This window comes from Myiozetetes cayanensis, unplaced genomic scaffold (genome assembly GCF_022539395.1).
Source record: "Myiozetetes cayanensis isolate MyiCay16 unplaced genomic scaffold, myiCay2020 scf5-8, whole genome shotgun sequence".
Taxonomy (NCBI): Eukaryota; Metazoa; Chordata; class Aves; order Passeriformes; family Tyrannidae; genus Myiozetetes; species Myiozetetes cayanensis.
This window is the reverse complement of record NW_026087742.1, coordinates 92,438,170-92,461,625: the sequence shown is the minus strand read 5'-3', so window position 1 is coordinate 92,461,625 and position 23,456 is coordinate 92,438,170. Positions and strand designations below refer to the sequence as shown.

Below are 23,456 nucleotides of genomic sequence, written 5' to 3'. Positions count from 1 at the left end.
GTCAAGAACTAAGGAAAAAGGGGCAAGACTGAGAAAGTAGAGGCTAGTAATGGAGCAAAAACTGATGAAGCTAGGAGGATTTTGTCAAAGCATGAAATGGAACTCTGCAAGGTCATTCCTCCTTCTATGTAAGATGCACAAATGGACAAAGTGACAGGACTGTCAGAACAGGAAGCTCTAATTAAAAAAAAAAAAAAAGAGCATATGCACAGTATATACCTGAGGTAAGTGCTTCTTGCAGCTGCTTTTTCTCTAACTGTATGATGGGCGTGTGAACTTTTGCCTCATACACCTCTTACCTTCTGTAGTTCTATTAAAGGCCCTTTTTCCCTGCCTCATGCCCTGGTTAAGTATTATCACTGTTGCTGGGCTCAGAGATGTCACTAGTTCATGGTAAGGAAATGGCAGACATACTACAGCAGTAGAAGGGACCTTGACTTAGATGCAGAGCAGGAGAATGTTTGAGGAGCAGCAATGTGTTCTGCTCAAAGTTTTTACGCTCATGTTGGCTAACAATAGCACCAAGACTGTTTCAGTGGATGTCAAGGTTGTGCATAACAACCTGAACAACTGTGGCAGTTGTTATGGGAAGCCCATAAATACCCTTATGTTTTATTCTACACGTGAATTGAGAATTGGGTCCTCCACAAACAACTTCTGAGGATTCTGCAGCATCAGAACTCCCTTCTGTCTCTGCTGCAAAGGCAGTCAGCAAAAAAAAACCATTACAATTATACATTTTTCCTCTCTTTTGTTGGGCACAAGACATGCTTTTAGTGGAGCCAAGGATACCTGATGGGGCGGAAAAAACATCCACATCACTCTTTCCCTTCTCTCTTCCAGTCACTGAATCAGTGCTGGAGTTATGGGAATCTACATGCTCTTTATCCTTCCAGCTGGAATCAGAACATGAGTGTACAAATTGTGGTGTTCAACAACACGGTAATCTTATTTTCATGGTTAAAATTAATGTAAAAACTGAATGTGATTGGCTGTTTAGTGTATCTTTTAGGCTGCCACTCAGATAATCAAAGGCTAAAAAGCATTACTTATTCTGACTGAATGCAGGGCAAATTTTACTGACCTGGTATTGGCTTTAAAATTGTACCAGATACCAGGACTTATAGAAGAGTAACTCTTCAGTGAACAAGTTAATACCTGACACCAAACTTGTCAGGCATCCCAGTTCCTGCTCTGGAACCTGGGTTACTGTTTAACCTTGGTTACTAAAAGCTCAGGTTGTCTATCTTGTAGTTTGCAGACACCACGGCTGTTTTAGGTGATGCTTCCGAAGCTGAAGGATGCAAATATCTCCTGCTTGGGTTTGGTCCAGGTAAAACCAGCAGGTCTGGTCAAACAGCAGGTCTGTTTGACCACAGCCTATATATAACACAGGATAGTAAAGGACAATATTGTCTGTCTTCATCCCTCCAAAATATTGATTGAAACATTGATGTTTTATTGCTTTAGTTTGGCTAGCAGCTTTTATGAGTCAATAAACACACTTTTCCATGTAATACCCAGGAGTCTAGAGCAGAAATTACAGCTGTTTTGAGCTTTAAAAAAATGATTCAAATTTCTCATGCATATAATCTTGTTTTTTCCTGGGTGATGCTGCATTTTGATGAATTGTGAAGATTAAGCAGGTGCCATATGACCAGAGGTAAATATCAGATGGTATTTAACCAGCTCTGGTGTGTTTTAAAGTAAAAGAAAATATTACAAGACTACAAAATCACAGAATCAATTAGGTTAGAAAAGACCCCTGGAAATACCAAGTCCAACCTGAGGCTGAACACCACAATGTCAACTAGACCACGGCACTCAGTGCCACATCCAATCTTTCCTTAAATACCTCCAGTGAGGGTGACTCCACCACTTCCCTGGGTCGCCCCTTCCAATATCTAATCACTCTTTCTGTGAAGAATTTCTTCCTAATGACCAGCCTAAACCTCCCCTGGTGCAGCTTAAGGCTATGTCCTCTCATCCTGTCACCAGTTGCCGGGAAGAGGCTGACCCCCACCTTGCTACATCCTCCCTTCAGGTAGCTGTAGAGAGTGATAAGGTCACCCCTGAGCTGCCTCTTCTCCAGGTTAAACAACCCCAGTTCCCTAGCTACTCCTCATAGGACTTGTGCTCCAGACCCTTCACCACCTTCATTGCCCTTCTCCAGATCCGCTCCAGCAGATTCCTTCCTGAACTGAGGGGCCCGGAACTGGACACAGTACCCGAGACATGGCCTCACCAGTGCTGAGTACTGGGACAAATGATGTATGTGAACTAGAAACAGCAGCTTAGAAGCGAATCACACTCACAAATAAGGCGCTTGCTCAGAAACGCCTGGAGAGGCGAAGGACGTGAAGAGTTTTAAGTGTTGGGAGCAATAAATGGTAAATTCCAAGGAGTTTTTAATAGCTGCCAATTAAACGGGCCGGGAAGGCAGCCCCAAAACTGGCTGGCCCTCCGAGCTCCCCCCTCCCTAGCCGAGCCGGCCCCGCCCGGCAGTGGCTGCGCCGGGCGCGGGGGAGCCCGCAGGGAGGGCGCGGAGCGGTGCGGGGAGCCGCGGAGCCGTGCCGGGAGGCCGCGCCCGCCCTCGGAGCCCTGCCCGGCCCGGCCCTGCCCTGCCCGGCGCGGAGCGGAGGCGGAAGCCGCAGCCGGGCCGATGGGCTGTGCGCGCTGGGCGGGTGTGCGGAGCCCCGCGCTGTGCCGAGGTAAGAGCAGAGCGCGGAGCTGGCCCTGCCTTGCTCCGCGGGAGGATGTGGGGTCGGGGCGCTGTCGCCGCTCTGGCCGTGCTGGCCGTGGCACTCTGGCTGCGGCGTGAAGAAGGTACAAACACCCGAGCGCCGGCCCCGGCGGGCAGGGGGCGGGGACCGGGAGGGTGCGGGCCGGGGGCCGCCGGAGCCCGCGGGCGGCGGGTGTTTCTCACGGAAGGAAAGGCCGCCCGGCCGGGCAGCGGGAGGAAGGCGGCTCCGTGACGCTCCCGCGGAGAGCGAAACCAAAGGGAAGGGGCGGCAGCGGCTCCCGGCGCGATGCAGCCCACCCCCGCCTGCCGCGGGGGCCGGCCGGGCCGCTCACCTGCCCCGCGGAGGGACGGCCGGGGGCGGGGGAAGCGCTCACAGACCCGACCCCCAGCACCGCCGCAGGGGCTGCCGCGGACAGCGGCTGCCGGGTCCCCGCGGGCCTGCGAGCGGCGCCGGCTGCAACGCGGCGCTGTGGCGGCCTGCAGGGGCAAGCGCTGCCGCGCTGTGTGCGCCGGTGCGGGTGCGGGAGGGAGCCGGCCCGCCCCGCTGGGTGACACGGCGGGCAGGGCGCAGCGATGTCGCTGCCCGCGCTGGCGCGGCGCGGCCCGGCGAGGCGGTGTGCGGGGGTGAGGTAGGCGCCGAGCTGCAGCGCCCTGTGTGTGTATATGTGTGTGTGCGAGTGTGTGCAGGGATCGCGCTCCACTGCGGCGGGAAGGGAGGGAAGAGGAGGAGGAGGAAGAAGGGAGGGAGGCAGGCGCACTGTGATGAGCAGGGCCTCCAAGTCCAGCTAGCGCCGTCGTCCTGCCGCTCCCGGCGGAGCCCGGGGCGGGGGAGCGGCCGCGCACGGATGCTTGCCTGAGCGAGGGGGAGGAAGGGGGCTGCGGCTCCGCGACGGCAGCCCGGTTGTTATTTTTTGTTTATCCTCATCGGTTTTGGAGGGGGCGAGTCGGGAAGGTGCCTTTTTTTTCTTTTTTTTTCCCCTCTCTCCACCTCACCACCCCTCCTCTTGCAGGTGCCCGCAGCGCAAAGCGGCTCCTGGAAAGTTTTGTTTGCGTGCGTGCGGGCTGCGAGCGGCGGTGGCCCGGGATGCGGGGCCCAGGGCCCGGCTCTCCGCCGCTTCCCGGCGCACCGCGGCTGCCAGGGCTGGCGTAGGCGCCCCCTGGGAAAGCCGAGTGCGGGCATTAAACCCCCTCCCTCCTCCCCGCCGCCCTCCTCCGCCCCCTCCGTCCCTCCCTCTCTCCCTCCCTCCCTCCTTCCCTCTCCCCGGTGCGCGGCCATTGCAGTGACCCCGGCCGGCCAAGGATGATTACGAACACGCGGGGCTTCCTGTGGTCGGACCTGGAGACGCGGGCGCTGCTGGAGATCTGGGGCGAGGCGGACGTGCAGTCGGCGCTGGACGGCAACTTTCGGAACAGCCATGTGTACCGGGACGTGGCGTGCCGCCTGGCCGAGCTGGGCTTCGAGCGCACCCCCGAGCAGTGCCGCATCCGCATCAAGGGCCTCAAGCGGCAGTACTACCAGGCCCGGGACGGGCTGAAGAAGAACGGGCACGCCCGCAAGATATGCAAGTACTACGACGAGATGGACCGGATCCTGAGCTGCCGGGGGGGGCCCGAGGGCGCCCCCGAGCCGCTGGCCGCGCTGGCCGCTCCGCCAGAGGTTGTCCCGCCGCCCGCGGGGCCGCTCCCCGCGCCGCCCACGCCGGGCACGCCGCACAACAGCCGCGACCTGGACGGCGAGCTGGATGAGGAAGCCGGGCCGGAGTCCCCCCGCGACAACTTCACCGAGGACTCCGGGGAGTGCTCCTCCTACGCCGACCACCCCATCAAAGTGGAGTGCCCGTCCTTCGCCATCCCCGTGCCGCCGGGCGATGGTGAGTAACCGGCGGGCTCCCGGCGCCGGCTGTCCTCCCCTCACCCCGCGGGTTCTCGCAGTGCGGCTACCGGCGCTTCTGCCCAGCTAGAGCGCTTCGGTTGGCTTCTGCCTTACCCTCCTCCCTCCCGGCCCGTCCTCTGCGGTCCGAAATCCGCCCATGCCGCCCCCCCAGACCTTGCACCTTGCGCGTTCCCGTGATCTGGGGAGCCCGGAAGGGGAGCGGGCGGCTGCGGGTCCTGTAAATGCAGCACGGGGGTAGGGGGAGATGCTGCGGACAGGGGCCCTAGGGAGTTTTTATCGGATTTATCACTGGAAAACCGATGGAAAACTAGCACAGAGGTTATCGAGACAAAGTGTCAGGTAGCACTGTACAAGAAAATAAGCATTCTTCTCGCTGGAGGATTTTCCCATTCGCTGCAGGCTGTGTGCAGTTTTGCTAATCGGTATTAAAACGATGATGACGATAATACCTGAAAAATCTGCTTATTGTTGCAGATGGGTCAGAAAGCTAGCGGAGTGCTTTTACGTAATAATTGCGTGCGTTGTTTCAGAAACACTGCTTCTAACTTTAGTGGCCTTGCGAACAGAAGCAGCACTTCGATAAAGCCTGTCCTTTCCCTGCTCGATCTTTACCCTCCGTTCCGCATTTGTATTGTGGAGGTGCGGGGAAAGTGTTACTTGTTTGTTTTAAATCTAGATTAGTGCGGGGGTTTTAATACAAACATGAACCTGTCTTCAGAAGTTGACATCACTGAGGAATCAGCCAATTGGTTGACGTTTAACCAACCTTCTTTTTACACATAAACCCCATCAAAGAGTTGTTTACACTAATGTTCTTTTGAAATGCAAATCTAGAATACCAACAGACTGAAACTCAATTTAGATTAATGTAATTACTTGGAATACACAAATGAGGCTATACTATTTAATAGCCTTCACTTAAACATTTTTAGAAGATCAAAAAGACTCCTATTGTTGAAGTTTAGTACTACAGCAATTAAAAGATGCCTCTATGTGATTTTTGTGTTACCTTTGCAACTTTTTTGGGAGTTTGTCTTTTTGCTTTAGTACTCTGAAATAGAAATATCTGAAATAAGTTCACATTGAAAAAGTGGAACAACTTTGTGGCGCGTTAGGTGCATATCTTGTAGGGAAATTTTTTGCTGCTTTCCTCTTAGAAAATTATTTTTCATTGGAAAAATAATTGTTTCTTTCCTTGCTTTAGGCTTTAAAGAAGTCAATGCTCCAACTATTACCCCACCTCTCAGTCAGCCCAAAAGATCAAAAAAGCGCCATACAAATTTAACATTGGATAAAATGATGGAAAAATTCTTGCAGCAGAGCATGGATACAGATGAGAAATTTTACAGATTTGAAGAGCAGAGGCTCAAAATTGAGGACAAGCGTCGGGAAGCTGAGCATGCTCGAGAACTCCAGATGTTACAGATGTTGGGACAGATGTTGGCAGGAATTTCTTCTACAGTATCACAAAGGTCACAATCTATACCAACAAGTCCACCTCGGAGAGCGAACCATCGTTCATATGCGGATAACTTTAATTATAATGCTATGACAGCAACACTTTCTCCACCGATAGGTACTTCCTTCTACAGCATAAATAAAAGCTAGGGTTTTTTTTAATACTTCTGTGTGAAAACAGTGGTAGTAAGCAGCTTTTTAAAATAAAAGCTAATTGGAATCATCTAATATTGTGGTGAAGGTGTCTGTCTGATGAAAAATGAAATTAAATCATCATTCATACCGTTGTACTGGTTATTTAATACAGGTACATTAGTTGCAACAAATTTTAATGAGCAAAATCATACCTTTCAAACACTGTAAACACTGGGAACTTCTTTCCATGTTCACATCTCGGTGAAGTTAGGGGAAGCTTTATATATAGCACAGTTGTGAAAGCTGCTAGAAATATTAGGTGCTTTGTAGCAGAAATTTTACTGATGTTCTGCTTGAAGTTATCGAAGTTAAGGCTGTGCATACGGTTTTTCAGGGCTGGGAAAAAAAAAGGAGTTTTGCCTACACTGAAGTAAGTCAATTTTTTTTACAACAAAATTCTGATCTTACCAATTAATCAAATTTAATATTGTAGTAGCTGTAATAGAAGATGAAAATATTTGCTTGTTTTTCTTCAGCACCAGCTCCTTTATAAATTCTTTGGGCATCTGAATTTACTTTAAAGAAAAAGGCAAAGCATTAGCTCAAGAATTGGTATCTATGCACAGACTTTTCTTTCCTTACCTTATGTGTGGGCCAAAAGCGGGTCATTAATGGGCTGACTTCTTGGGATCCGTGGGTCTTTGGCATCTATCTTTGTCGTAGTCTCTTTCCATGTGGAGGTAGACTGCTTGGGCAGGAGGAAATCAGGGATGCTCTTAGTGCTGGAACTAGCCAGATTGGGGCTTGGTGGTTTGTAGCCTACCACATGGAAATGAAACAAATCTTACTCTGTTTTAATGCTGAATTTCACACTGCTTGGAAGGAAAAAAAGTGTAGTTTGAAAAGAGAAAAAAACCCCAAACAACGCAGCCTCAGTGTTGAATAATAATCTGGCATGCCAGATCCTAATGGGCATTTTCTGAGTCCTAGGAGAATCTTGGAACCGTTTCAGTTCTGCGTTACATACTGTGTTTTCTGGTAAAATGCATAGGAGACTGGGTGATTAGGTCTGTTGAGGGTTTAGACTGGCAGAAGTGGTTGTGTTTCTTCTTGAGTGAATAGCTGGTCTGTAGCATTTCTTGGTGGCAGCAGACTTACGTAGATTAATTACGACATACAGATAGATTCAGTGTTTTAAATGTTTTGACTTTTAAATTAAAAGGACAACTGGAGTGCTTTAGAAAAATCCCTTTGGAAATCATTTAAGGTTCTGGACTGGAGTGATGGTACCTACAAGGCCTTACCATTACTTCTGAAAGGTTTTTCCTGAGAGCTTAATTATCCCTAATGGCTTGAAACTCAAGTTCAGTTTTTCTTGCTGGATTTCATCATGTCAGTATACAGTCATGTTGCACTGTGCAGAAATGCATTATATTTATTTAACTGTAGCAAGAGCAACTCAGGATTCTAATCTTGTAATTGGTGAAGGTGTAACAAAGCATTCATACTAAAATGTGAACATAATGCTTCAGGCAACACATCTTTTAAGGAATTAAGATTTCTGTTTATAGCTGAATATGCCTTAGTGATTCTGTAGGTAGGGTAGGGCTCTTTTAAGAATTGCTTTTTGCATAATTCTCTGTTTTCTCTCCATTTATTATGCAGTCACTTCCTATTTACATATAAACAAAAAACAGCAACAAAGAAATGGAGGGCCTTCTTAACAACATTGCACTTTAGGGGTTACAAGCTATGTTATATTCTTGTGTGGTTGAAAACCAGCAGGTGCATGAAGTGTGATTTAAAGAAAATAATCTGCCCTATTTCCAGAGGAGACAAGCATTTTGTTCTCCTCTGGCTCACTGCAATGCTATTTTGGCCGCAATCCAAAACAAGTTGTGGCTTTGGTGTGTTTTTTTTCTTTTTCTGTTATTTTAATTTCTTTTTTAGTCCTTTTTCCCCCCTTTTTAATTTTGTCTCAGTAGGAGTGGGATGTCTGTATTATACAAGATTTTTAAAAGCAAAAGATCAGCCAATAGTATTTATCATTATTGAACACCAATGAAATTTTATTACAGAAGATTAACCTGTCTGGTTTAGGTTTAGATCCTATGGAAGACAGAGAAAAAGATGCTTTTTTTGTATGCTGATAGCACACAGATGTGGAATTTACTTGTTTATTACATTTTTTCCCCATTATTATGCCCAAAATTGCTGGAACAGTATTTTTCCTTTTTTCCTTTTTTTTTCCCTCCTATTTTTCCTCCTCTGTATTTTGGAGTTGGGGGGTGGGGTTACTGAGTTTTATACAGTGGAAAATAAGGAATATCGTGGGAATTATTTTCTACATAATTATGTAGAAAATTTGCATTGTATAGCGATTTCCTTGAAAGCTTTATAGAAGATCTGTAAAAAAGAAAGTAAGCATGACTGAGGCCTAGGACACTATTATTAATGTCCAAATAAACCACTCTTCTGAACAGAATTGTACAGTTAAGGAGGACTTTAATTGAAATATAAGAACTTGTTCTTTTAGTGTATTTACTGCAATGTATAGTTAACGCATGGTTGAAAGAAGTACTGATCTTCATATTTGTCTCGTGTTAGGTAAATGTCTTAATTCTCTCTAGTTGTAATTGTTGAAATACTTTTTTCTTCTAAATTTTTGTAGCCTTTTGAAACAGTAATTTGATATGTAGCCTTCTGAGTGTGCAGTTGTTTTAGTATGTGACTTGACATGTAGTTTTGCATCAGAGATCTAGAGTTGTATTATAGCTAAAAATGATCTTTGTGTGGTATTTGTGATGTTTGCATCTAGTGTGTTGGATTATAGTTTTGCAGAAAGACTTCCATTATGCTTTGTAACCACCTACCAAAATAAAAAAGCAGAGAGATAGGCTCTGATTCTGCTAAGCGTGGAAGTCTTTAAGGGGAAACGAAATATAAGGTAGGGTGTACGTTTAAAATCTGGTTTTAGTTGCTTTGTGCTTGTTCTGTGTCTGGATGTGTTCAGTCCCTGCCAAGTGTACCTATTTCAGTTGAGCTTAATTATGGAAGTGATTTCAGGCTGAACTAAGATGATATTTCTAGTTACAAAATGTTCATATAACTATTCTGGGTGGTTGTTTCCTTTTCTACCTGAGCCCTAAATTAGGACTGTGAACAGTCAGTGAGAATATTCTCTGCATCAGACCCTAAATTCATTTTTAAATCATCCTCTTCCCTAGTTGCTCACTGTTTTAAAAGCCCTTAAGTGACAAAGCATTTGGTTTTCAGAAGTATGTCACTTTGTATATCTTTGTGTGATTTTATTAGTGTTCATGAGTGCTTAAAAGAAATACTTGGTAGTTTAAGCAAGAACATACTTTAACACTTATTTTCTTCTTTTCAGTTATAGAGAGATCTTTTTCACTGCACAGAACACACTCTCTAAAGGATATGGAGAATATTTTTCAACTGGTGCGCAATGTTATCCCTCCTCTAACAGGGAAAAAGCATAAAGGTCAAGATGGTCGTATAGGCATTGTTGGAGGATGTCGAGAGTAAGTTCAATAGAAATTTGGTTTTTGCTCCTCAGAGAGTTTGAGGATGTCATAAGAACTTGTAGAACCCATTCAAACTCACATTTAAAACGAGCATTTTCTGGGGAGCTTTACTAGTCCATCATCATGACCATGCATGCTTAGGAAAGAACATGTTTTCTTGCAGATGTGTTGCAAAGTCTTGGTGCTGAATGTGAATGGAACATAATATGCTGTTTGTATCTGTGTCTACCTTCTATGTCTTTATAGAATATGTAGACTAGATTATGACAGTGGCACATCTGATTTGTTTAATATATTTTTGTACCTTGAGAACTGGGTCTCTTAAATTAGGAATAGAATATTTTCTTACTGTGCCCTTTTTATTTTGATAAATTGTGGTGTTTGCTAGATTCTGTCAATAACTTGTTTTATGTACTGGAGTAACAAAAATAGTGTGTTTCAGGGAAAAAAAGATACAGCATAAATCAGTTAAGTGCTGTACTGACCTAGAAATAAAACAGGCTTTGTATTCTTGGCCACAATATTTTGAAATGAGCCATCCCCTTTTTGAAATAGGGACATCTTTCTCCTGTAAGGGAGATCTGCTGTTGGACATCTGCCATTAATAAACACTCTGTGAAGAGCAAAAAAGTGCTGTCTTATAGCTAGGTTGACTAGCCAGGAGTTAGAACCTAATGGGCTACTAGTTCTTACCTCTTGGCTGAAGTAAGCACCTCTGGAGGGTGATACTGCTCATATCTCACTATTCAGTCTTTATAAAGAGAATTTACGGCAACTGGAATCACAGTTTAGGCACTTTAGATGAGCATCTAAAACCAGATGGGATTGATGCAGGTCACAGACCCCAGATTCAGCTTGCACACAGGTGCTCAGCTCTTGTTTGGTTTGTCTCTAAACTTTTACCTTGGTTACCTAAAAAAATTTTACTGTTTTAAGGCATGATCTTTCTAAATATTTCTGTGAAAAATCAGGCGGCTAGGGTGGAATTCTGTGCCTTTGAAATCAGAGCAAGGTTTGAGATTGGCTTCAGTATTGTGGGATTTTTTTCTGTCTTGTACAGCAAGCAGAAGAGAAAATTATTTTAAAAATTTGCTCTTGAATTTGGGATTTCGTTATGGCAGACTGATTTCCAAATCATCGAATCGCATGACTGTGTTTCCTAACCTAAATTTTATTTCATTTTAGGTACACTGGAGCACCGTATTTTGCTGCAATTACAGCTCTCAAAGTGGTATGTGTTTTTCTATACCAGTCCAAAATGAACTTTTCATCATTTCTGTTGGCTAGGTGCCATTTTTAAAAGTATTCATTCTCTGCTGCACATGAACTTTGAGTTCTAAATAGTCTTCTCTTGAACAAAGAAAATCCTTAGTTATGGATTTTTATAAATACTTTTAAAATATGTTATTCACTGTGTTTTCTTCCTCTGTGTAAGGTGAGGTTAGAAATATGTCAAAAAATTAAAAATATCAGAGACTTGGATAAGAAACTTCAAAATGTGGTGAGGTATTTTCTTCAAAAGTGAACAATAAAATAACTTTAGGTTATGGTTTAAAGTTATGTTTTTGGTGCTGCAGTGAATTCCTCAGTAATTTCTTCTGGACCTGATAAGTGTGTTGAATGAAGTAACTTTCTTTCAAAACTTAAAGTGTTAGTCTAGAAGGATTCTTATTGCTGTAAATCTAAAGATTATTGGTTGAATTTAATGTAATTTTTAATATCACATTTTATTTGCATTCTAATCTTCAGCAGAAGTATTTTCTAAGCTTTTTTTTGCTAGAGGGGTGAAGTTCCTTACTTTATTGACATATTAACTGCCTCAATATATCTCTGCAGACTACATAAATACAGTGGTGATTGTTCAAATGTAAACATTTATTATTATGTAAACAAGTCATGCTTACATAATACATCTGATTTTCAGTACACTATGTATAGTGTGTCAGTACTTCCAGTTCATTGTGTATGTTTTTGTTTTTGAAGATTTCTTTCAGTAAGTGGGTAGTCAACCCAGGTATTTCCAACCATCTTTCCCCCTGGATGCAGTTTCTTAAAGTTTTAAAATTAAATGATGCTATCATGTTATTAGAAGACACCGAAGCCACTCAGCTTTCTGTTCACTATGTGCAAATACAATGTCATACTAGGAGGTTCCTTACTGAAGTCACTTGGTCTCAGATCATTAGATCTGCACATAAAGAGTCATAGGATCAAATCTCAGCATTGCTTAGTACCTTGAATGTTAAATACATAGCAGTAAAGCAGAGGAGACCCTTCCTTAGCCTTGGGAAATTTCAGTATGCACAACATACACGGTCAGGTTTTCTGGTCACCGCTTACATAATTTTTATGTGTATTTCTGACTTTTTGAGTTAATAACAGAAGCTTGAGACTCAACCATTAAGCTTTAATGTTTATTTTAACTTAAGGGAGTGTTGTTGAAATTGTGCCTGCCTTTTATCTTGTATGGATTTGGTCCATTGAATGAAAATGGTAGGACTGGAAATATACCCATATTGCCATAGCTATATTTTGCAAGTATGTTACACTATTATTAGGGCTCTCTAGTGTAGCTTGTCTCATGTCCATCTGTATTCTTTTGCCTTTCATGTTACTGTACATGTGACAGTTTAGTCGTTGTTCATCTGCAAATGAGAAACCTTTCTCAGGTTGAGTAAAAATTCAAGATTTGTGTTTCCAGTCATCCTATCAGTGAGAAACAGAAAAAAGTTATTTTGGAAGCTAGATTAAATAAAAAAAAAAAATTCCAGAACATTTCAAATACGAAATGTTAGAAAAAAATAGAAAAAAAATAGAAAAAATAATAAAGTTTACTTTAACTGTTGAGAAGTAAGAATTCAGATGAATTATTTGTTGAGTAAACTTTGGAATGGTAAAGTTATTATTAAGTATAAATTTGATAATACTGTTTGCAAATTTTCTGTTTTAGGGTGCAGACTTATCCCATGTGTTTTGTACCAAAGATGCAGCAACAGTAATCAAATCATACAGTCCAGAGCTGATTGTTCATCCAGTTCTGTAAGTGACTTACGTTTTGTTTAAATGAGCTAATCAGGCTTATGAGTTTGAACATTTCAATCTGATAATTGATTAATTTGTGTTACTTCTTTTTCTGAGTTACTGGGTGGGTGAGCTATGGATCACAAAAACTCCAGTTTGTCCCTTCATTACAGTTAGATATTTAATACAGAACAATCAGTTGTGAATGTTTTTTTCATGACTGTCAAAATATAATTTCTAAAAAGCAAAGATCTTGCTTTCTGCTATTTCCTGACATGTGTTCTGTGATTGTAACGCATTTAACTATAAACAGTTGCAAAATCCAGAACTAAGAAACACTGCAAGTCAGCATTTTGAAATTTGCATTTGAAAGGCAAGTGGAGCCAGTTCTCTTTATTCTTCAGTCCTGGTAGTATTTAACAGTAGTGTGTCTTTTTCTCCTCTTGCTACTGTGTGTATAGACACCTTTGCAAGATGACTGGGCAAGAGAGATGCTGATTCTCTTTTTTCTCCATGAGTATGTTGCTTTAGATACACACCTGTTCTTGACAATAAATGGATGTTCCAAAATGTTATAAAATTCAGGTTTTATTAACAAGAAGATGGAAAGTTTAATAAGCAACTGCCTTCTTAATTGGGAAAATCAGTGTGTGGTTTTCTAAATTTGTGTTCTGAAATGTGTTACTGACTGATGAATTTTCACAGGATAAATTTGTTTCAATTAGGTATTATAATGGTTTACAATGAGCACTACAAATGAGAATTCAGATGTGTGCCTTAGGTATATGCCCCTGAGCTTAGTTTGCACCAGTGCATGTCAAAGTCTGTTGGTGTACATAGTGAAGCTGTGATTAAGGTAGAAAAAGCATGTTTGTCAGATACTGCTGTCAGGAAGGATTTATGACAGTAGAAATATTTTGATGTCTGAGAAAAAGAATATGATCTTCCTTATGGGGAAGCCTGTGGTAGGAAGCCATAAGTTTATTACATTCTAAAGGCACATTGTGCTTGGAAAGAAGAAATCTAAACGGAGTTGTCTTTTGTTGGTTGCTTTTCCCCCAGCCCTCACCCCCTCCAAAGATAGAAGAAACCTATAACTTAATGGATTTTAGACAAGATAAAAATGATGCTTGAAAACAAGGGAAAAACACATGGATAGGGGGGGTTTACCAGTATGACTGTGTTTGCCTCTGAAATCCTAAAGACTCATCTTCAGTAGATGATCTATCTGATGTTCTATACTGTATGATAACAAATGCAATGGAGAATCCTAATGGCAGTATTAGCATTTAACTTGTTGTCATGATGTATGACACTCAGGATTCAGCATGTGGTTGTCTTGTAGGATAACGAGTTGACTTTGCCTTGGGAAAAGCATTTTTTGTGTACACAGGGGTTCTTGATGTCTGGTAATAGAAAAGGTTAATAGGAGAAACAGAAGCAGCAGAGGGAAAAGGGAGGTGCTGAAAGTGTAAACAGCAAACTTTCTGTTCTTGGAGGACCAGATTGTGCCTGCTAGGTACAAGTGGGGTGTTTTTATACACAGATTCTCGGTGTCTTCTGTGGAATTCAGATCTCAATGAAAACTCTGATCTTTCTATTCATAAAGAGAACTTTTGATTTCAAACTTCAACTCTTCTATAAATTCCTCCAGATGCACAAAGTAGAGTGAATTTAGAGATTTTCATATGCATGTGTCTTTAAGTCTGCAACTCAATATTTAATGCTTTTATTAAAACTGATTAATTTCACTCAGACAGCTGGGCTAATTGCATGATGCAGTGGATGTGTAAATATTGTTTACATGACATTCAAAATGAAAAAATGCAAATATATGAGTGTTTAGATTTTATTAGTTCAATTTTCCTCATATTTTTATCTCTTCTGCTTCACTTGAGGGAAAGAGAAAATGGTTAGAAAGGAAAAAAATCTTGACTGACTCTATTGAGCCCAGATTTTAAGTTTACACTAACAGCCTATTTTTCTTGTAAGGTCCTTTTGTCTTCAGTGTCACACTTTTCATATGATCTTTTGTATGTTGTGGAGCCGTTCAGGTTCTGCAGGCACGGCTGGCTGCTCTTGATTCAGAGCCTGATCTCTTAAACAGTCTTTGTACTTTCTCCCGGGCTGCACTTCACGCATGGAAGAACCTCCGGGAAAAACCCACCGAGCAGCTATGCCATTGTTTTCTTTTGTGTCTCTCCTTAAAACTGTGCTTTGTTATGATTTCTCCATGACCCTTCAGAATAACTAGGTAGCTGTTGTACCACTCTCTTATTATGCTAATCATAATTATGGCCTGTGTACTCAACTCACTGAACAGTTTGGCATTTTGCCAGGGTTCAGCTGCCATTTTGTGCTGCCAGGAGCCTGACATTTTATCATCTCTGTGACTGAGCTGCCACTACCTTTCTCTAGTGCCTTCACCTCACAGGGGATCATCTCAAGGAAAGAACATGCTCTTTTTTCACCCTTGTCTAAATAGGAGGGCTTTTCTGTCTTCTTAGAGCTGCTGTGGTGGATCTTAGCCAACATGACTAGTGAAGGTATGTGAGAGCTGGAAGTTGGACTAGAGTGTTTCAGATCCTTGGCAAATGTGTGTCACTTCAAGGATGTTCAAGGAATGGCATTTGAGAATGACTGAGTATTATTGCAGAGGAGGGTTGTGAAAACAAACATCCATCTTGCAGCATTGACAGGGGAATTCCTTGTGACCCCGGTTGTAGACCTTCCTGGGATTCCTTTTGGTGTAACATCCTGTGCTGGGGACACCCATAACGCAGCTTTCTCTGAGGTTTTTGTCCTTCAGTTCATTCTTTGTGAGTAAACGAGGGAGAACTGGGACTACACATGGCAGCTTGGGATCTGGAAAGATGAAGTTTCAGCACCTGGCTCTATGTGTCCTCACCATCTGAGAGGAATAATGATAGCTGGGTGCCTAGGAGCCACAAATAGTCAATATTATCAGTAGTAACTTTTCCTTTTTATTCAGAGATTCTGTCACATGCATTATGGCCCCTTCCACAATGACCTCGTAATATTCAAAAACTGACTGGCTAACCAGTTCAATATTTTTGCTGTCTGACTTTCTGCTTTCGTGTGGAGAAGTGAAAAGTGTGTATTGTAGAAGTCGGGGCTTTTTGAATAGTGGAATAAATGGAGTCTTAGTGACAGCTGCCTTCCTTGGTCTTGTCACTGCTACTCCTGGTTTGTGCTACATTTTTCTGTTTTCCCAGCTATCGTGTTCCTACTGTAAGTGCTACACAATTACAGACAAGATAAAACTTAGGTTTGGCATTTTATTAAGGTTTTTTGCAGGTGTTTTCTGTGTGGATTTTTGCTGTAGATCAATGTGTACTTCCTTCATGCATTAGTGTTGGGAACTTTGTAGAGAAGAGTTTTCAGCAGCTTTTTTTATGTCCCCAGTTAATTCCCTGGCTCAGGTCAGGTTGAATAGACTTCTTGGATACTTGGGTTGGCTTATCCTATCTTGATAGGCAAGTGATCACAGAGCTAAATGAGCTGTATGAACCCAACTGGTTATATTTTAAAAGAAGATTGAATAAAGCTATTGTGCTAGAATCCCCTCTTGCAAAGACTTTTTTGTAGTTAATTGTCCAGAGGTTTTTTTCTCTGTGGACCAGGAGAGATCCAGATTCTACTGAGTAGGCCTCTTGTAACCTGTTTATCAACCAGTTTGTAAAATCAACAGTCTATACTCCTTGATCTCAGGCAGTTTATCAGAGAAGTAGAATGAGATGTGGGGGCCCAAAGAAGTCAGGTAATTTTTCCATTATTCACCAAAAAATTCACCCTTGAACTAGGTATGGATTTAGAACTAATACCTTCCTCACAACTGGTTGTATACATGGGCCTATGTGGACTAGGAAAGATTGCCAGAATTACTGGAAGTCTTATAGTTAATTGCAGAGTTCGAGTTTTGGGTTGGATTTTGAAAGATTATTCTTTTGAGTTAAAAATAATTGAGAAGAAAATTCTCATGAGGGTGGACTGTGTTGAGACCAGTCACCACTAATGAAGAAACTTAATGAAGATGGGGTTTTTGGAACATATTTTACTTAATTTTGTTGAATTTTGTCTACATTTTGACAATTTGATAAAGTCATGAATCATGAATAGTGAGCTCCTGATAAGTTATTTGAGTACTTCTAAGCAATACCAAATCTCTTAAAGAAAACCCAGGAACAATCTTTTTAGCCCTTTATAATTCATTATGTGGAGAGGAAGCTCACACCTTTCAGTTGTGTTAGCTAAGGATAGCTATTAAACAAAATAGTTCTGTGCAGCAGTGGGACTTACCCTCTTTTGGATCAGCTGCTGGAAAAAGTGAGGGAGTTCATGTCACCAAGGAAAATCAAGGAGAAAGCAGAGATTGCCCCAATTATGAAAAAGATGTCTCCCAAGTGACTTGGCTGCTGGATCCCCATTATACCTGTGGAGAGGATAAAGGAAGGCATAAACTTGGTCATCTTTCTCCCAAGCCCTATTTAAACAGCAGCTCAGTTAGGAATCACATAAAAAAATGTTGTATTTTTTTCTTAAGTTCTCAGGGAGAGATAAAGGTCAGTTTGTGTGTGCTGAGTCAGAGAATTTATATATTTAAACTGTGTCCAGTCCTGTTGTGCAATGCTGTGACCAAAACTTGCTTATGGACCTGTTTCTTGTGTGCAGCTTTCTTGGCAACAAGCTGCTGCTTCTTTACTGTGTTGCAGAGTGAATAAAAGCTGGGAGGTGTATTCACCCCATACTGTAGTCCCTTTCCTCCCTGATATTGCAGAGGTCCCATGTGATACTAACAGAGGTTTTGTCACCTCCTCAAAATGTGAGAAGTAGCCAAAGGTTTTTAGCATCACTGCAGGGAATGCTGCTGTTCTCGCTGCTTCCTGATGTGTCAGAAAGAGTTGTAGTCCAATTAGATCCTGGCCAAATTCATCCTTCTGAATGCTTGCCATTCTACTGTGATTTGAAACCAGGATTAAATTTCTTTGGTGTTCAAAGTTTCTTGAGTGTTCACCCTTTCTTGAGTTTTAATGAAGGCAAGCATGCCTGAGGTTTGATTTTGCATGATTTTTTTTGATTATTGTTTGAAGGTTTTAGGGTCTCTTTTTTTTTTTTTTTTTTAACCAGATGACAATAAGTAAAGCAGGTGTTTAAACTGAGACTTGTTTTGTCTTCTCATGTATCCACAGCCCATTGGAAGTACTGTAGCCTTCTGGGTATTAATTCAACTACCATCTGTGCCTGAAGAGTTGAATGAGAGGGCTACCAATGTGATAAAAGCTTCTCACTTTATTTGTTGGTTTTAACATTAAAGAAAAAAAGGCATTAGTTTTTCTAGGGACGTTGTAAGTGTGTTTCTTTCTGAGGGAAATTACATTGTTATCTTCATTCTGTCACTTTTAAAGTCACAGGTCTGGTTGATTTCAGTCCATTTGAAGAATATTTGACAGATTCTTCTTACCAAGTCAGTTCACAGGAAGTATTAATGGGTCAAGGCCACTTCATGAACTCTGAAAATAGGAGGTCAAGAATTTTTTTGGTTATTGTTATGCTTTTGGGGAGGATTGTCATAATACACATTGGTAATGTGGTTGAAATCAAAACAGACTACAACTGCTTTGAGTATTTAGATATATCTAAAAGCAGGTCATAAAATGATTGTGTTATGGAGCTGTGGTATCTTTACAAGGTTAGATAAGGTTGACCTTCAGTGCTGTTGTCATATCTGTATGAGAAATCTCAGGAAATAGAGTCAGGAATAGCTTCTTCTCCTTTATAGGTCTCTCACAGGATGCAGGAGATTCTGTTCTGCATGAGGGGTAATCCCATGGGTATACTGCTTTTGGGTTTGTTATTGAAGAGGCTGTTGTTAGCTCTGATGCCTGTAGTGTGTGACCCCCTAATTCCTAGTGAGACAGAACATCTGATACCTAAGTGAGATCTGGTTTCCAAAGAGGAGCTGTGGACATTTTCAGTTTTGTTGTCATCATTATGGAAAAATGCCAAAACAATGATATAGCAAATACGACGTTTTTGCTAAATGTGTACCTCAGTAGGTCACTGAAGGAAGAATGTGTAATGGAGTAAGTAAAGACTCTGATATCTGCATATTAAAAGCAGTCTCTTCCTATGATCTCGTGATACCAATGCTTCTCCCAAATAATGCACTGCTGCTATGTTTTTAATATTTAGAAGAAGCCTATCAGGTTTGCTTCTGGTGTCTAAATTAACTTACACAGTTGCTGGAAAGGAAGACTTGATTTGAATAGAATTCAATACTTCTTATTAAGGTCTTTCTTTTTCTTTCATTTTTTTCCTTGTCATTTAATCAAATTGTAACTGCAAAATATGCATTGTCTATCCAGTGTTTACAGATTGTACACTATTCAAAGATACTTTAACAGCCTGCTAGGTGAAAATAACCATTTTGTCCTCTAAACTTTGAAGAGAGGGGCATTTTAATACGCTAACTTTAATTTATTAAATGTATCTCTTTCTGGTCTCTAGTTGCATCTAACCAACTTCATACCACTGTGTTGTCACTGAGATTTACTCCACCTGGTTGAGGTGCCTGGTGAGAGACACGAGTTGATAATAGGCTTAAAGAGCTTCTCTAGTAAGTTTATTATTTCCAGTTCTGTTCATGGGACTGAAAGATGTTGCCTGAAGCCCTTGGGCTTCTGGAGATTTGGCATTTATTTACAAGAACGATTATTTAAACATTGACAAATAGAGCTAGTCTTGGAATAGAGAGTTAGTTTAATTTTATGCTCAGCATTTTCTTGCATTGTTTGGGTTTGAAATAACTCATTTGACCTAAACTCTCCAGGATAATCTCACTCCCTATCTTATTTACCCAGTTTCCAATAAAGACCACACCAAAGATTTACCACAATAGTTAACAATTAGCTTTCTGAGATGACTACATTGAGTTCCAGAGCTACACATTATGTCCTGTCTTTTGCTCTTTTGATGTGTTGTATAATATGACGGGTTATACATTGTCAGCAGATCTAACATTTGATTCACATTAATTATAATTACCTGCAGTGTTTGGACAAACAAAACTGAAACTCTTTCATCCTCGGATCAGAGACTTTTTCCCATCTTTGAAGATAAGTCTCTAAGTTGGCTTTTGAAACTGCCCACTTAAAGTGGCTTTGTCTGAGTTTGCATAAACAGAGTTCTGCAATGGTGCATTTTAATGCATTTGGAGTTGCCTCAGTCACACCAAGTGTGCACAGATAATGAGCAGAATTTGAATAATATACTCTCCAATGAGGAGCTATATAGTTGATGGGGTGATGGCAGTCTTGCTTTTGTCCTGTGTTCTTCTCTAGCAGGAGGTCCCACTTGATTGGCATTTTGTGGCGTCCAAACCACATCTCTGATTACTAAGGTGTTTCCAGCTCTGCTTAAAACACATGTGAAGAGCTGCAGTCCCACTGACTCCTATTTGTGCTGTCATTCATGCTTATCTACTCTTTCTGTAGCTCCTGGTGACACCCTTGCTGACTTTGCTTCACATTTTCTTGTTTCCATGCAAAATTTGACAAAGCTGCACCTTATCACTTGTTCCTTTCCCTCCTCTAGAAAGCAATGCCAGTAACTGTCATTCATCATGAATGAGGAAAGCTGCTGTGTTTAGAGCTTACTGTAATAATTTAAAGCTATTGCTTGGTGGCTTTTGATCATTTGGTAAAAGCCAACCTTTGAATAAAAAGCAATGTAGAACAAAATTTTTGGTGTTTTGGAGGGATGGGGGTGGGAGTGGTGTTTCAGGCCTTAGCTTCAAGTGTCCTCCCACTCTGGGCAGTGACCAGCCTAGAGCAGACATTCAGGCAGATAGTACCTGGTAAATAACTATTACAAACTGCTCTAGAAGGTGTTTAGAAACTGTGAGTGATGTTAGGGCAGTAGCCACCACCATCCTTTTTTTTTCCAGTTGGTGGTTTTTTGGTGGTGGTAGTGTCATTTTTGGAAAAGGTATTGCATCAAGCTTTCTCCAAGACGAAGATCTACGGAACTGTGTTTTATGACAATTTTTATTGTGTGATAGTGAAATACAGAAGAGTCCTGAAGAGCAAAAAGCTTAACCTGAAGTTTTTCTTTCTGTACTAGCTCATCACCTCAGGGCTGCTCTCAATTACTTCTCCCAGTCTGTACTGATATCTAGGATTACCCTGACCCAGGTGCAGCACATTGCACATATTGAACTTCATGAGGTTGATGTGGCAAAAGTTATCTAAAGCTACTAATAATTTGCAGAGAAAATTTATCCTCACCATTTTAGAGACTCAGTGCTGTTTAATTTGTAGAATCTTTGTCTATTTTGCCGTGGAAAGTACTTTTCTTGATACATTCTGGAAGCAGAGAAAAGAGCAGAAAGCATATGAGATGCTGAACACCACGTCCTGGTCCTGTCCACGCAGTGGCTTCAGGGATGACGAATGATAAAGCTGTTGTGTGTGTCTTCCCAAGAGATCATGGAGTTCTCAGCCTCCTTGAGCAAAGCTTTGTCTCTCTCTCCCCTTACCTCTCATTAATAGCCACCCTATCTGTGGGGTCCTTTTTCATCATGTGCCCCCCTGTGACATCCTCTGTATGTTGCTTGTTTGTTTAGGTCTGACTAATGGACGATGAGTGAAGTTGATTCAGTGATTGTTGACGTAAGACTTTCTTAACCTGCTCAACTTCACAGATATGGCATGAGTTACAGAAGCTCCTTCAGTTTTCCTTATTAATTATTCTGTTATCTTGCATTTGTTAGTTGTGTTTATCCTGTGATAGTTCTTTTCTGTATGCAGTCAGAGCTTTATTGGTTGCTTTGCAGACAAGCTGAGATTTTGAGGAAGCTTTGGGGGCTTTGGAGGGGCGTTGGCTGGTTGCTTGATTTAGCAACAGTGAGCTGTCATAATCTGGATTTTCATCAGAATGGCGTCTGATAGCATGTCACATAACACATAGGGATTAGCTGAAAGTTAAGTATGTGTTTGAAGATCTATTTGTTCCCTGCTGTGGTTTGTCACTAGAATCTTTAATTGCACACATCTTCACAATGGTACGATAGTTCGGTCTCGTGTTTACAGGTGTTACAGGTGTTTGGATTCAGCTTCCCAAATTATTCCTGTTGTATATGTCCATGATGCAGAGTTTGTATTTTTAAATTATGGGAAAGACAGATTATTTCCCAATTGTTTGCCCTATCACTTTCAAAAAAAAAAAAACTTGCTTCATTTTGGAAAATCCCAGAGTTTTAGTTAATTGAAGTTTCTCTCAATGGTTTTTACCTTCTTTACAGAAATTCAAATGCTGTTGTCTCATGGCCTTTAAAGAGATTTTCTGAGTCCTCTTTATGATAATATTAGCTTTTTCCTTTAGAGTGAGGGTATTGCATTTCTCTGGAAAAGCATCAAGTTGCATATCATATGGCTCTGCACCTCTAAAGGCATTACTGATTCTTGCTTACTTGATCCAGTTCTGTCAAAGCCTGGAGATTGCATCTCTTTTGAACAAGGGGTCGTCGTCTTCATACCTCATACCTTTCTAGATAGGTGTTGGGTTTTTTTAAATACAGTGCTAATTTCAAATGTTGTTTCAAAGTCTTGGGCAGTGGAGGTGCTAATTAAATGAAGAGGTTTGAGATCAGGTTAATAATCAGGCAGAGAAATTGGCTTGAAGTGACAAAGGACATTAACAGTGTTCTTTGTGTTAGTGTAGTACACAGGGAACAGCTGAGGACCTGATGGTGTTTTGTGCTGGTGCCTCCAGAGTCTTTAGAGGTTTTTCTCTGGTTTTGATACAAAGGCAAACAAGAAAAAGCAAGGGTTTTTTTCTGTACTAATAAACTAAACACTGCCAAGGGAAATTTATCCCTCAGTACCTGAAAGCGTGATTATCTGCACAAGCAAATTATCCAAATAATCCTTTGCAAGAATTTTGGACTATGCCATCTAGCCCAACCACTTTTTCCACTGATGAGAGATTACTGTGGTCCAGGAACTGTGCCCGACAGGCAGGTTGAGCTTTGCCTGCTCTGAAACCTGAGGGTGTACAGGCCAGCTGTCCTCAGTGTCTGAGAGTTCTTCTGGGCATATTAAGTCGTGTATGGACTGTAGCTATTAAGAGCTGGAAGACTTTCTGTATTTATGGTGAATCCTGTGGTCAGGAACATTCAAGGTGATGCCCCTTCCTGAAGAAAGTTAACTGTTGATCATTTATACTCTGTCAGCTTTAAAATGCTAATAGTTTGATGTCTGTAAGATAACACAACAGCCCTTCAACTTTCAGAGTAGATACAGGGTGTTTGTAAGGCATAAGTAGCTGCATAGCTACAGCTGTTGTGGACATCCAGTGTCTCGAAGTGAAGTTGGTATGATGCTTCTGCGAGGCAGTATTTGTTCTGCTTTCTTTATGAAGAATCAAAATCCATCCATTACTTTACAGCATGTTTTTATAGCTGATTTTGCAGTGTAGTAGTCATTATCACCATTTTTAATCTCTCGACCCTTCACGTCTTGGGTTGTTTCTTGATGTGAAGTTGCAAAGGAGTTGAATGTAATGTTTGCAAAATGCTTTGAAGATGAAAAGCTCCACAGTAGGTTTTTATTATTACCAGAAGCAAAGTGAGCAGGAGTGG

The 23,456-nt window shown here is 41.8% G+C and overlaps 1 protein-coding gene across 6 annotated transcripts in view; it reads left to right on the top strand.

Annotated features, from left to right (window-relative positions):
• Positions 1 to 2,559: 2,559 nt before the first annotated feature.
• Positions 2,560 to 23,456, top strand: part of NAXD (NAD(P)HX dehydratase) — a 51,320-nt gene continuing 30,423 nt past the window's right edge. Inside the window, exons 1-6 of one of the 6 annotated variants that reach the window (XM_050334158.1) lie at positions 2,621 to 2,711; positions 4,025 to 4,614; positions 5,842 to 6,213; positions 9,622 to 9,772; positions 10,961 to 11,006; positions 12,726 to 12,814. In XM_050334158.1, the coding sequence (XP_050190115.1) occupies positions 4,044 to 4,614; positions 5,842 to 6,213; positions 9,622 to 9,772; positions 10,961 to 11,006; positions 12,726 to 12,814 (1,229 nt within the window). In that variant the 5' untranslated portion in view covers positions 2,621 to 2,711; positions 4,025 to 4,043. Of the gene's footprint in view, positions 2,827 to 3,234; positions 3,373 to 4,024; positions 4,615 to 5,841; positions 6,214 to 9,621; positions 9,773 to 10,960; positions 11,007 to 12,725; positions 12,815 to 23,456 lie in introns of those variants that run through there. The other 5 variants (XR_007631131.1, XM_050334157.1, XM_050334161.1 and 2 more) reach the window with 5 other exon arrangements.